Raw genomic sequence first — 15,340 nt, forward strand, 5'->3', positions numbered from 1 at the left:
TAGTGGTGTATTTTTATTCTCTTGTTTATTTTCATCGTTTTGATTATTTTCTTAGTTTTGTTTCCACTGTAGTGGTGTATTTTTATTCTCTTGTTTTTTTTCATAGTTTTGATTATTTTCTTAGTTTTGTTTCTACTATAGTGGTGTATTTTTATTTTCTTGCTTGTTTATTTTCATAGTTTTGATTATTTTCTTAGTGTTGTTTCCACTATAGTGGTATGTTTTTATTCTCTTACTTGTTTATTTTCATAGTTTTGATTATTTTCTTAGTTTTGTTTCTACTATAGTGGTGTGTTTTTATTCTCTTACTTGTTTATTGTCATAGTTTTGATTATTTTCTTAGTGTTGTTTCCACTATAGTGGTATGTTTTTATTCTCTTACTTGTTTATTTACATAGTTTTGATTATTTTCTTAGTTTTGTTTCTACTATAGTGGTGTGTTTTTATTCTCTGACTTGTTTATTGTCATAGTTTTGATTATTTTCTTAGTTTTGTTTCTACTATAGTGGTATGTTTTTCTTCTCTTGTTTATTTTCATAGTTTTGATTATTGTCGTTGTTTTGATAATTTTCTTAGTTTTGTTTCTACTATAGTGGTGTATTTTTATTTTCTTACTTGTTTATTTTTATACTTTTGATTATTTTCTTAGTTTTGTTTCCACTGTAGTGGTGTGTTTTTATTCTCTTGTTTATTTTCATAGTTTCAATTATTTTCTTAGTTTTGTTTCTACTATAGTGGTGTATTTTTATTCTCTTGTTTATTTTCATAGTTTTGATTATTTTCTTAGTGTTGTTTCCACTATAGTGGTATGTTTTTATTTTCTTACTTGTTTATTTTCATCGTTTTGATTATTGTTGTTGTTTTGTTTCTACTAGAGTGATATGTTTTTATTTTCTTACTTGTTTATTTTCATAGTTTTGATTATTTTCTTTGTTTTGTTTATACTATTGCCACATGCCACCTTCAATCGTTTTGATTATTGTAATAGTTTTGATTATTTTAGTGGCTTTGCTTGTTGTGGTAGTTTTGATTGTTTTTGTCGTTTTTCTTTATTATGCACTCATTACATTTTGAATTCCGTTCCAATAATTTGAGGCAATGATAACGGAGCTTGCCATGACATGGTGAGGATTGGGATTTTGAGGATGTATTCACATCACATTCTTCTTTTTAACGTGGACATCAAAGTAGGTGTAAAAGAGAATTGATAATGGGATATTTGATCATAATTGTCTGGTAATGATTGGTGAAAATGTAAAAATTGTTCACAACTTGGTCCATTTGGCCTGTTTGGTGTTACTGCACATGTGTAGCCGAGCTCATGATGCGGAATCCTAATTTAAATTTCCTTATTCCCTGTTGATTTGTGAATTCTCTCCCAATATCCTTGATTTCCATGTGACAAAGTGTGTGTACCAGCACCTCCACACGCCTCGTAATGATCTATATCATACAAAGAAGCTGAAAGGTGTAGCCATTTTGTTGTCTCGTACTTGGCCGAGTTTTGCTCTGACATCTATGGGTGGAATATCGAGGCCAGGTTTGTGCTCTCAGCACCACAAACGCTTCTCATTGCTTCATGGTTCACATGCCGTCAGGTCGATAACATGCCATTAGCTTAATGGAAAGCCTGCCCGGGTGGGAAGAGTGCACTATGAGATCAGCCAGTTGTTCGTACGCCCACTGTTCATCTAACGAATGAGATTTATTATTCCCTCCCAGTGATTGCATCCTTTTGTTTTGGTCGTTGCTTCGGAAGGAATTGTTCTCATCATCTGTAGCATTTCTCATATTTCTTGGGTCTTTTTCCATAAACCCTGATAAATGTCCAAACGTTTATCAGGAACCTCAGGAAGCCACCCTCGTTGCCACCGTCCGCTACATGTTGGTTAATTCCATTGTCTCTCCGGTTCTGCTCGATCCCACAGGCATGGAAGAAGCGCTGGTTTGTGCTGCGGAGCGGTCGCATGAGCGGAAACCCAAACTTGCTCGAGTATTATAAGAACGAAGCATCAAAGAAACCAATCAGAGTCATCGACCTCAACTTCTGTGAGCAGGTGAGCAAGGTCCACGTTGACCTGAGGTCGGCGTTTTTTTCCCCATCTGAGCCCTTGTTTCATGATGCTATGCTTTTCATTCAAATATTTTTCTATGCACCTAATAATAAACATCCACCTTGCTTTCATTCAAGGTTTGAGTGAAAGCAACATGGATATTTTCATATATTTACACGAATAGGAAAACATTTACATGAAATGTATTGGAGATGTGTCTGTGGATCATTGATATTTTACTTTCACAACTCTACCCTGTGTGTCGGTAATTATACCTAAAGTGTGCACCGATTTATCTACTCATTCTCTCTCTGGCAAATGATCAACATGAGTCCTTGATGTTTGATCGGCATCCTTGTTTTGGCTGAGCTTTGTCTAGACTCCAGTGTCACAAAGTCATCGCACATCATTGGGAAGAATGACTTGAATAGTGAATGAATGAATGTATGAGTAAGTAGCGTCGTGAACTGCAGGTTGATTCGGGCCTGCAGTTTGAACGAAAGGAGTTTGAGAACAGCTTCATCTTTGACTTGCGCACCTGCGATCGGACATTCTACCTCGTGGCGGACTCCGAGATGGAGATGAACAAATGGGTGCGCTGCATCTGCGACGTCTGTGGCTTCAACCCGACAGACCCGGACGGTGAGATGGTGTCATGCACACGATGACCGATGGGAGTGAGAGAGCGTTCCGGTATTCGGATTCCCTTCGCTTCGTTCTTGTGTTTCGGATCACCTGGATGGAAGCAGAGATAATTCTGGTCATTCTATAACATCTTGTTTTTTGATGTTCCCATGGATGTGCAGGATTCCATTTTGAATGTCTGGGTGATATTGTCATTGTCTGAAGGGTAGTTGGGCTGGCAGTAAAACCGACGGAACATCTGCAGTGTAGCAACACAGGAAGGAGGGGATGGGCAAGGAAAAGGCAAGGGTGCTGTGTGAGAATGGATGAAAGAGCAGTAGCAGCTGCTGATAGGAAGTTTTTTTTATTTTTTTTCTGGATACTTTTAGTGAGATGGTATAGTATTGTTCAAACTAAATATTATGCTTGCCATTGTCTCACTCTTTACTTTAATGTTTCATTTCACTTAATAATTCAATGGGTTGCCTGCGCATGATAGGGTTCCCATCTGAAACCCTGACCCACAATGTAAGGAAACCAGACTCAATCCCAGATACCATGTATTTGTGTTTTGTATCCTAAATGTCTTTGACCTGCCATTTATGTACAAGCTCCAACATGAACTCTTGCACACACCTCCACTTCGATCAATGTAATTAAAATATTTTAAATTGGAGAGTTCGTAGAACATGATACCCCATGTAGCATTATTATTGAGTATGCAGTCTGTGGCTGCTTGGCTGCATTATTTTCTGGGTGTGTGGCTGTACCGCTGATGCAGTGTCCCCTGTTTCCAGTAAGCTGGTGCTCATTTTGCAGACCTCGGAAGGATGGCAGGCGGAGTGAACCCACCCGGTCTGATTTAACGGAACGACAGTGGCTCAAACTCGAGAAACAAAGATCTTAAGCTAGCACCAGGGGTGTGTTCAGTTATCAAGTTTCTTGTGGAGTACTCGCCAAGTGGCTTAAGCAACGCCATTCAAAACTGTTGATAAGGAACGACTGGCTTGGCAAGCGCTCTCTCACTGCTTGGTAACTGAAAACACCCCAGGACCACCCTGTGCAGTGTTCAAGCATAATACTTCAATTATAATAAAATAACGATTTTAAAGATCGTTAAAAAACAACTCATCCGGAAGTTCAGCACCACTGAAGAGTCGCATATGGCTAACCCTTATGAACACAGATATTCACCCTCTCACGATCTCACGATCTCACATTCACCCTCTCACGATCTCACGTTCACCCGACTCTCTCACATTCACCCGACCCTCTCACATTCACCCGACCCTCTCACGTTCACCCGACCCTCTCACGTTCACCCGACCCTCTCACGTTCACCCGACCCTCTCACGTTCACCCGACCCTCTCACGTTCACCCGACCCTCTCACGTTCACCCGACCCTCTCACATGGCACGACCCTTTCACATTCACCCGACCCTCTCACGTTCACCCGACTCACGTTCACCCGACCCTCTCACATTCACCCGACCCTCTCACATTCACCTGACCCTCTCACATTCACCCGACCCTCTCACATGGCACGACCCTCTCACATTCACCCGACCCTCTCACATGGCACGACCCTCTCACATTCACCCGACCCTCTCACATTCACCCGACCCTCTCACATGGCCCGACCCTCTCACATTCACCCGACCCTCTCACATTCACCCGACCCTCTCACATGGCACGACCCTCTCACATTCACCCGACCCTCTCACATGGCACGACCCTCTCACATTCACCCGACCCTCTCACATTCACCCGACCCTCTCACATGGCACGACCCTCTCACATTCACCCGACCCTCTCACATGGCACGACTCTCTCACATTCACCCGACCCTCTCTCATGGCACGACCCTCTCGCATGACACGACCCACAGAAAGACCACTGACCTGTCTGTGATGGCAAGTGATAAGCCGAAAGACTCAGCTTCTTCACAGGGACATTCTAATGATCTTGAAGGCCTTGGTTTCTATGGTGTAAAGCTAACCAAGATGTGAGGCAGGGGCACCAGGACGGAAGTGAGAGCAGTATCCATCACGCTGCAGATGAAAGCCTTGCAGGTGGATAGGAGTTCAGGTGTGCCAAGGAAGGACTTTGTACGATGGATGATGGTGCTTGTTGGCTTAATGGTTAGAGTGGTGGGCTTGGGATCCTAGGGTCCTGAGTTCAAATCCCACTTGGCTGTTGAATTAATACCAGGTGGGGTTGACTCAGCCTGTCATCCTTCTGAGGTCGGGAAAAATGAGTGCCAGCATGCTGGTATCCTGAGTCGGAGTGGAAACCCATCCAGGATTGTGCCCAATAGCCCAGGAGACTACTTTGGCAGCACCAACGCTCTGCACAGAGTATGGTCCCGATGGATGGATGGATGGATGGATGTTGCCGTTGGTGCTTGACTTTGGAGTCCAATTAAATATGGTTTGCCCAAGACAGATCATGGCTGATAGTGAGACCCAGGAGTTTGAATGACTGAACTTCCTCAAGAGGATTGTTTAGAAAGTAGAAAGGAGGGTTTACCAGACAGTCCTTTAGGAGAGAGATTGTGAGTGTGGGATTTATGAGGATTGAAAGGATGTATTCCAAGTGTTTGACCAACTTGTGATTTTTTATCTAGGTCTGAAGAGAGGGAAGAAGCTGCAGCCTGCCTGTGTGAAGGATGATGGATGTCAGAGCAGAGGGTGACGTCATCAGCAAATAGATGGAGAGGATTTTCCAGGGAGTCAGAGAGATCATTGATGAAGATCAAGAATAGGACTGGGCCAAGAACACTGCCTTAGGGCACGCCAGCCTTGATAGTGTGAGGAGATGAAAGGATTCCTTTGAGTGCCACATGTTGGCTACGAGAGTTGATGAAGTCAGTAATCCATGTGTGGAGTTGGTCTTGGATGTCATAGGCAAACAGTTTGGAAAGCAAAGCAGAATGCCAGTCTGTATCAAAAGCATGTGATATGTCCGGAGAGACGGCCCTGATCTCTTGTCTGATGTTGAGGGCCTCCATCCATTGTTGGTTAAGTAGAAGCAGCATGCACAAGGCCAAGTGATGTGGTCTGAAACCGAATTGGTGATCGAAGATGAGGTTGTTGGAGAAAACGAAGGATTTCACATCAACTGCGATGATAGATTCCATGACTTTGCTCATGATTGGAAGGAAGCTGATTGGATTGTTGAGGAGGAGATCAGTTTTTGCGCATTTTTTTATATAATGCAGTGATGTTGGTGGATTTCCAGCAGATGGAAGATGACCGAGGGCCGAGGACAAATGACAGTGTGACAAAGGCAGAGAGAGGATGTGCAAGAGCAACAGAGCAGGTTTTTAGGACACTGAACTGATGCCATCCGGTCCAGTATCAGGGCAGAGTTGAGGGTTGAAAGAACCTCCTTTAGTTACTCCGGTGCAAAAGATACAGAATTCAGGAGCAGTTGGGTATGACATTGTCGGGAGGGTACAGAGAATGATGGGCTGAGGACACAAGATTTGGAAGCAAACACAGAATTGAATTGAGGCATTTGACCTTCTTCCAAGTGGAGTCGGTTGTGGTGCCATTTGAAGAGAGGGAAGGGATGGAAGGGATGGAAGGGGAGCATACACCAGATACAGACTTGACAATGTGCCACCAGGTTTCAGAGGAGGGAAAGTTTGAAAGTTCATTTTTGAGGTTGGACAGATGTTGTTTTCTGGCTTCTTTTCTACTCTGTTTGACAGTCTTCAAGGATATAATTCTGATCAAGGTTTAAAGAGGTTTAAAGGTGTATAAATAAAGTAATTCCCGGTTTTACCGCCATTTTACCCAGTGCCTATTGCACCACCTTATTTAACACGTGACGTTTGTGATCTGTGCCTGTTGTTTGTATCCTTTATAACGTCCTTAGAAACAGTAAGTTTCCTGTTTGGAATGATTTAAAATTTTGTTGTACTTCCAGACAGGCAGAGAGACAGGGTAAAATATTATCTTGCTCTGCTCTGCGCATGTGTGATCAGGACAAATTCAGAGACAAAATAACGTTCGACGGCAGGTTTGTTTTCCTATTCGTGTTCAAAATATAACATTCAATTTAAATAAGCTGTTCCTCGATCATATAAACTGATCAGATGGACGGACATGAAGCAATTCCTTACCCTGCTTTTCACTTCACATGCGCAGGGTAACGATAAACAAAAATAGTCATTTGGTTTCCAAGGAATCACTCTGATGACCAGAAGAGATTTTAAATGCTTGCCTTTCTCAGGAAAGCAAACAACATGGATTGTACGCAAGAAATCCTCTTCAATCATACACGTTATTGCTGTCAGGTCAGGTTCGATCTGTGACCTGCTACAGGTACCATGTAAACCTGTACTAACCTGTTCCATGGTCGGGTTGTCGGCGACTAAACCGTCTCCCCAACCAGGTTTTCTGGTGAGGAGGGTGTTTGGATATGGACACCCAGCAGGATTAAAAACAAAACCTGTCAAAGGGCGGAGGAGCTCCTTGTGAGCCAACGGCCATCCATATCTAGTGCCCAACTGTCTCTGCGGACGTCCTCCTGCAGTTGGGTTACTTCTTATTAGGAGGTTGGTGGCAGGATTTGCACTCCGGCCACCGTAAAACCCTTCATTCCGCAAAACGCAAAAACGCAAAAAAAAATCTGAAAACCCACTCCGTGGGAGTACCTCCGGTACAGCTTCCCTTCGCAGGGCAGCTCACCAGATGACGGGATTGGGGCAAAGCCTTCGGGACCCCCAATCTTTGATGATAGGAGGGAAACCACGGGGTAACATCCCTGGGTCAGATTGCGGGAGAGTGTGTCGGAGTGGTTCTGAGGTGTCGTCCACCAGACGGCGGTCTCCTTGGGTGAACCTGAGGCGGTCCCTTCGGGTGGGTGCCTGGAATGTCCTATCCCTAAGAGAGGATGATCACCTGTCTCTGTTATCATCTGAGCTCAAGCGTTTGGACATCGGGATTGCAGCTCTCTCTGAGGTTCGGAGACCGGATTGCGGCGAGATAATGGTGGGTGGTTACACCTACTATTGGTCTGGTCGCTCTGATGGTTACCAGACCCAAGGAGTTGCTGTAGCTGTGTCCAATAAGCTGACCCCAATGATAATTGAGGTAACACCGGTCAACGAGCGTATTATGAGATTAAGGATTCGTCACTCCTTGGGTGTCATTTCCCTTGTCTCTGTTTATGCTCCGACTGAGGCGAGTGATCTCACCGTGAAGGACACATTCTACGCCACACTCGAGTCTGTGTTTGATCAGTGCCCCAGACGAGATACACTTCTAGTCTTGGGGGATTTCAATGCATCGACTGGAACTGATAGGGACGGTTATGAGGTGTGTGTTGGTCCCCATGGGTCAGGAACTATGAACCAGAATAGCACTAAGTTCCTTGACTTTGCAAGAAGTCATGGACTTAGGGTGGCTGGTTCATGGTTTCAATGCCCACAAGCTCATCGCTGGACTTGGTATTCCAACGCTGGCGGTGTGGCAAAGGAGATTGACCATGTCCTCATTGACGGTCGTTGGAGGATGATCCAGAACTGCAGGGTCTACCGGAGTGCTCAGTTCCTCAATACTGACCACAGGCTTGTTGTAGCAACTCCAAAGCTGCACCTTAAATCCTGGAGAATGGTAGCATCCCAGCCGAGGCTGGATGTTGGCAAGCTCAGGGATGAGAGAGTAGCTGAGGAGTTTGCGAACAGGCTGAGTGGACACTTGGGGGGTCTGGGTGCTTTGGGGGGTCCTGAAGAGTTGTGGAGCGCCTTCAAGACCACCGTCATTGATGTTGCCAGTGGATGCCTTGGAGCACACCGCAGGGCAAAGAAGAATTTTGTCTCTCAAGGGACACTGGATACCATTGACCAGAGTCGCAGGGCCAGGCTGAATGGCAGAGCTGAGCTGTTCAGGGAGCTGAGGCGTAAAACTGTACGTGCACTGAGGGTGGACAAGGAGGCCTATGTGCGAGGAATCTGTGAGGGGGTAGAGCATCACCTGTGGACAGGTGATTCTCGTCCCGCTTACAGGGGAATTCGCGCATTATGTTCATCCAAGCGCATCCCTCGGAGCACTGCAGTTCGAGCAGAGAGTGGTAGGCTCTTGACAGAGGAGTCTGAAGTGAAGGCCCGCTGGGCCGGTTACTTTGAGCGGTTGTACCAGGCTGATCCCCCAACTGTCGAGTTGGACGTCAAGGGTGTTACAATCCCTGTTGCTGACCCTCGAATCAACTGTGGTCCACCTTCGCTTGTGGAAACACAGGCTGCGGTGAACCGGTTGAAACAAGTCAAAGCTCCAGGGATCTGTGGCATCCATGCTGAACTTCTCAAGGCTGGTGGAAATGCTGCACTCGTGTCGTTGCATGCAGTTTTGTGCTCTGCCTGGAACACAGGCATCATCCCAACTGACTGGAAGAGGGGCCTTGTTGTCCCTCTCTGGAAAGGGAAGGGTGATCGCCAAGACTGCAACAACTACCGAGGGGTGACGCTGCTCTCAGTGCCGGGCAAGGTCTTTGCTCGGATCATTCTCGATAGGGTTCGCCACCATCTGCTTGAGCACCAGCGTCCAGAGCAGTCAGGCTTTACACCAAAGAGGTCAACGATTGACCGTATCCTTGCCCTTCGTGTCCTCACCGAACGCAGACGAGAGTTTCGGCAGGGGCTGCTTGCAGCCTATGTTGATCTCTGTAAAGCGTTCGATTCAGTGAATCGGGATGTCCTCTGGAGGATTCTTGGTCTTCGTGGGGTGCCACCGAAACTGATCGATCTGATGTCTGAACTCTACTCTGGTACTGAGAGTGCTGAGAAGTGTGGTGGTACCATCTCTGACTTATTTCCAGTTGTTACTGGAGTTCGTCAGGGGTGTGTACTGGCCCCCACACTTTTCAGCACTTGTATGGACTGGATTTGAGGGAGGATGTCGGAGAGATCAAGCAGCGGTGCATCGTTTGGGAATGTCAAGATCTCGGACCTTGATTTTGCAGATGATGCAGTCATCTTTGCGGAGACTTTAGACATCCTCTTGGGGGCCCTCGAGGTGCTGAATGAGGAGTCAGAGCCGTTGGGATTACGGGTTTCTTGGGTCAAAACTAAGATCCAGGCTTTCGGTGACATCTTGGATGCTGCTGTCCTGTCTGTGTCTGTTTGTGGTGAGGATGTTGAGGTCGTGGAGAGATTCACTTACCTTGGCAGTGATATTCATGTCTCTGCTGGCTGCGAGTCAGAGGTCAATAGATGTCTGGGTCGGGCCTGGGGAGTCATGGATTCACTGGATCATGGGGTGTGGCGCTGCCGGTACCTGTGCGGGAGGACGAAACTCCGAGTCTTCAGGTCCTTGGTACTTCCAGTCTTGCTCTATGGATGCGAGACTTGGACTCTGACCAAGGATCTGAGACGGAGACTTAATTCCTTTGGTACCAGGTCTCTTCGGAGAATCCTTGGCTATCGCTGGTCAGATTTTGTGTCCAACGAGCGGTTGCTGAGAGAGACTCTGATGAGATTTGTTACCTGCATAGTCTGTGAGCATCAGTTGCGGCTGTATGGACATGTGGCTCGTTTTCCTGACACTGATCCTGCTCACCAGATTCTCTCAGCGAGGGAGTCTCATGAGTGGAGGAGGCCAGTGGGCCGACCACGTGCCTCGTGGTTGCAGCAGGTTGACCATCATCTCAAGGAGATGGGGATGGGCCTGGCATCGGCCTGGGGGATGGCCAGACGGAGGCCCCTGGAGTACCAGCAGAAAGTGGACGCAGCGACGTGCTGTTATGGCACATGCTCCCATACCTGACCTGACATACACGTGTAAAGAATGTTAAAATTGAATCAGAAGAGAGTGTGAGAGTGTGAGAGATAAGAGACATACACCCAGCCCACTGGTTTGTGAAAGACTTGGTCTTATTAAATCTCCCCAATTATGGCAGTTATGTCTTGATATACCATATATTGTTGTGGTGCCAGGTCTCGGTGGCGAGCACGACCGTGAGAGGGAGCAGTAGAGTCGGCTCCACCAAACACCCTCAATTTAGGTCGTACCTTTCAGATAAATCCGAAATGTCATGGGTCCCTTATCAGACTGAAGATCGCCAATAGGTCGATCACGTGGGATAGGGTCAAAAGCCAATTTCAATACGTATACCGAAATACCCACGTCGTCCAAACTACCGGGGAAATTCACCCTCGGCAGCATCTGCGCGATCTGGGCCGTTACCGAGCCGGATCTGAGTCGTACCCCGGGCGGAGAGTACCAGAATCCTGCCAGGCCGAATGCACGATTACGGCAACAATGAGGCCTCCTAATTCCCGTTCGCAGTGCGGCAAACCAATGGAAGAAAGGACAAGCACGAGCTGGGACATTCAACAAGAGTGGAATTTATTAACAATAGTCGAGGGACGAGGGGATCACGTAAGGGAAGAGTTATCCGAATAAGCAAGGTGAATAATGTACAAGAAACAGCACTTAACAGTTCTACTTATAGACGGGGCCCACGGACACACACACACGCACACGCACACACAGATACCCAGAAATGGACCCCGTCGGGTCTTTATTGAAGGCTTCCAGCTTGAGGAAAGGTGAGCTGGAGACCAGTGTTAGCTTGGACCTGTCCGCCTCGTGCGGTCTTCGACATTCTGGCTCGGCGGGACTCGAACCCACAACAACGATGCCACTCCAAGCACCAAGGACGGAGGATGAAAGACAGACGCCAACCAGCATGGGGGCAGACAAGGCAGCGAGCGCCAGCAGGCGAGGCGAGACGATCTGACCGGCAAACCCCAACTGTCCCCAGTCGGATCGCGCCGATCAATTATTCACTCCCCGTCTAGGGGGGAGGGGACTCCCTCTCGTAACCCGCCCCCTTCTTACTGGACGGTTTTGGCACGCGATCCGCTCGTTGCCCCTGTGATTGGCCAAAAGGGGCGCCAAGTCCGCTGATTGGACCGGGGGGGGGGAGGAGGGGGGCGTGGCAGGCATCACGGTGGACCGCCCTTCAAACAGGAAGATGAGTAATATTGTCCTTCATTGAACTCCACCCACCACGAGCGTTATGGCGTCAGGATGGAGTGAGGCGATGGTGTTGTTGTTGTAGTTGAAAATGTAAAAGAAAACCCTGACTATCAAAGTAACTCCGCAGCACACGAACATTTAATCACCCATTAAACAAAGGGACAGGACCCTGACTACAAACACGTACTACTTACCGATATAACTGATCTTTGGGACCTGGCTGTTGTGTGCAGTCAGCTTCCAAATTCGTAACAATATATGCTATTAGCACCCTCTAGCTGTTATGGTGAGCATCAGATACAGATTATGTGTCACATGGTGAAACCGCATAATCTGCAAAGAACAAAATCCAGTTTTCCACCGAGATGATTGTTCCCACCAATGCAAACCAAAACGCCATAAAAAACAGAAAGCAAGTGCCATCGGGTGGAGATGTAGGCCAAAATGTGTGGAGTGTGACAAAGCACTCCCATTCGATCTCCAACAGATGTGGGTCCCGCGCACACACACACACACACACACACACACACACACACACACACACACACACACACACACACACACACACACACACACACACACACACACACACACACACACACACACACACACACACACACACACACATTGTATGTGTATATATATATATATATATATATATATATATATATATATATATATATATATATATATATATATATATATGTGAGGTGTTATTACACATTGTGTAAGTATATGAACCGTGCTTCCCCATTGTTTCGGGTCGCTCACCTGCAATTGATTTTTTAATTTTTTTTTTTCATTTATTTATATTTTCATTTTGGATGCTTTACGATGGTTCTGTGGTTTTTTTTTCCTGGTGTATCGGCTTCGATATCCACCGGTACGCAAAATTTCAGCTTTCTATGTCACCCAGAAGGCACAGATCTTTAATATCAGTGAGTGAATGAATGGTTAGAAAGAGCTTTGTACATTAGATACGAACAAATACAACCCATCGCTGAGCTGAAATAATGGGGAGGGGGGGGTGGAAGAGGGAGGGAGAGAGGGGAGGCAGGTGTATGGTGAGAGGGTGGGGGGGGAGAAGGCAGAGAGGATGAAGAAGGGGGAGCAAGGAAGGGAGTGGGGAGAGAGAGAAAGGGGGAGGGGGAGGTGGGGAGAGTGACACCTCACCAACGTTGCTATTCACTGTGGAGGGGAGGAGTGCATGAGAGAGAGAGAGAGAGAGAGAGAGAGAGAGAGAGAGAGAGAGAGAGAGAGAGAGAGAGAGAGAGAGAGAGAGAGAGAGAGAGAGAGAGAGAGAGAGAGAGAGAGAGAGAGAGAGAGAGAGAGAGAGAGAGAGAGAGAGAGAGAGAGAGAGAGAGAGAGAGAGAGAGAGAGAGAGAGAGAGAGAGAGAGAGAGAGAGAGAGAGAGAGAGATGGGAGAGAGAGAGAGAGAGAGAGAGAGAGAGAGAGAGAGAGAGAGAGAGAGAGAGAGAGAGAGAGAGAGAGAGAGAGAGAGAGAGAGAGAGAGAGAGAGAGAGAGAGAGAGAGAGAGAGAGAGAGAGAGAGAGAGAGAGAGAGAGATGAGAGAGATGGGAGAGAGAGAGAGAGAGAGAGAGAGAGAGAGAGAGAGAGAGAGAGAGAGAGAGAGAGAGAGAGAGAGAGAGAGAGAGAGAGAGAGAGAGAGAGAGAGAGAGAGAGAGACACACAGGCAATGACAGCGAAAGAGCAACAGAGGAGTGGGAGGAGAGTGCTGCATTTTATGAGGAGGGGTGGGGGCGGGAGGGAGCGAGGAGGAGACAGAGAGTGAGAGAAAGGGTGGGCCGGGGGGGGAGGAAAAAAGAAAAAAAAAAGACAGGTGAGGGGTCGAGGTGGGGTTACAAAGAGAATGACATGTGACGCTTCATGACCGAACACGAAACAAAAACAAAAAACATGTCAGAACAGCTGTACACACAACGACACAACAGGGTTTGTAAGGTAATCTGCTGGCACATTTGTAAAAACTTTGATATCCTCGTTCCAGAAAATTTGTGGGAAAATGAACCAAATGCAATCACTGAAAATATTGAAGTACCGCTCATGTACGAACTAATGATCCCATCGGGTGTGATCATCGAAAACAAAGCATTGTGACCAGATAACATACTTAAGTGCAAACAACAGAGAAGAAGGCATTGCGAAGTGAGGTGTTAATTCCAGTGATTTTGGATTAAGCGATGCAGAAATCAAGAAAATGACCAAATACCAAGACCTCAACCATGAAGTGAAAAGATCCTGGAAGCTGAAGAATGCCAAAGTTGTACCAATGATGATGAAGAACCTCATGGGAATGATGACAAAGAACCTCACAAAAGATATTAAAAACCATCCCTGGGAAAATCACTACAAACAAACTACAGTTGGAAGCCGTCCGGGGCTCAACGACGATCCTGAAGAGAGCCCTCGGCACAAAACTTTGAGAACAGAAAACTTCACAGCTTGGTCCGTGAATCGTAACCCCGAAATGAAGGTGGATACTTTGAGCCCACCCTGGGAGGACTCCAGTCCACATTCTGAAACCTACATATGTACACACACACACACACACACACACACACACACACACACACACACACACACACACACACACACACACACACACACACACACACACACACACACACACACACACACACACACACACTGAGACCTGGGAGGGCTTCATTCCACTTTCTGGAACCAATATATGGAAATACCAACCACACACACACATTGTCTTTTATTAGTATATATATATATATATATATATATATATATATATATATATATATATATATATATATATATATATATATATATATATATATATATATATATATATTTAGATAGATGGGCGTTCCATTTTGTGTTTTTAATTTGATCTTCCTCGTCGTGTGTTCTTGTATATCATTCACAATTCAACATCTATCAAGGCTGTGATGAATATCCCACGAACAATGTCGCCCTGCTCACTCCTTACACCGCCTAGTTTTATTGTTCCACGATGTCTCAGCAGCAGTAGTTGATTTATACACAGGTGAGAGCGACGTGTCCAAAAAATCTCCATTCTTATGTTCCAAATGACAATAATGCATTTGTGATGTCATCATGGAATGGCCACATGACAAGAGCTCTTGGGCGTGGTCCAGGGTGCTCACTCACTATACGTGGGTAAGTCGATCATGCTACCAGTTGTTTGGATCCTCCTGAAGGACAGCAGAGGACATTTGATGAACTTTGTGCACTTGACTCACACCAAGCACTGCAAGAAGGATTTAAGCTTCCTGCTAATGAAGGCACGGAATGTGATGTCATGGAACTTGTACCAAAAGATCTTCAACAGCCAAATCCATTTGTGCATTATTCAGGATGCTCTGACAATTGTGAGAAAACACAGAAAGCCAGACATCTTTGTAACCTTCACGGCAAACCCGAAATGACGAGATGTTTTGGCAAAATTCCCTCCAAGGCAAACACCCAATGATCGACCGGACATTGATTCCCGGGTGTTCCCTCTGAAGCTCAATGAACTGTAACAGGACCTGTTCAACAAACACATTCTTGGTGGTGTTGCAGCTCGTGTTCATATGGTAGTTTCAAAAAGTGCGGCGTACCACATGTCCATCTTCTGGTTCTCTTTTTAAATGTTGATCAACCAAGAACACCAG

At 46.1% G+C, this 15,340-nt stretch overlaps 1 protein-coding gene across 6 annotated transcripts in view; it reads left to right on the plus strand.

The window, feature by feature from the left end:
- Positions 1-15,340, plus strand: part of LOC147009039 (GRB2-associated-binding protein 1-like) — a 94,334-nt gene that overhangs the window by 50,815 nt on the left and 28,179 nt on the right. For all 6 annotated transcript variants that reach the window (XM_085864139.1, XM_085864141.1, XM_085864142.1 and 3 more), the window contains exons 2-3: positions 1,929-2,057; positions 2,528-2,696. In XM_085864139.1, coding sequence (XP_085720265.1) covers positions 1,929-2,057; positions 2,528-2,696 — 298 coding nt within the window. The remainder of the gene's footprint in view (positions 1-1,928; positions 2,058-2,527; positions 2,697-15,340) is intronic.

This window comes from Eptatretus burgeri, chromosome 18 (assembly GCF_056783735.1).
Source record: "Eptatretus burgeri isolate ZD-2024b chromosome 18, Ebu_testis_v1, whole genome shotgun sequence".
Lineage (NCBI taxonomy): Eukaryota > Metazoa > Chordata > Myxini > Myxiniformes > Myxinidae > Eptatretus > Eptatretus burgeri.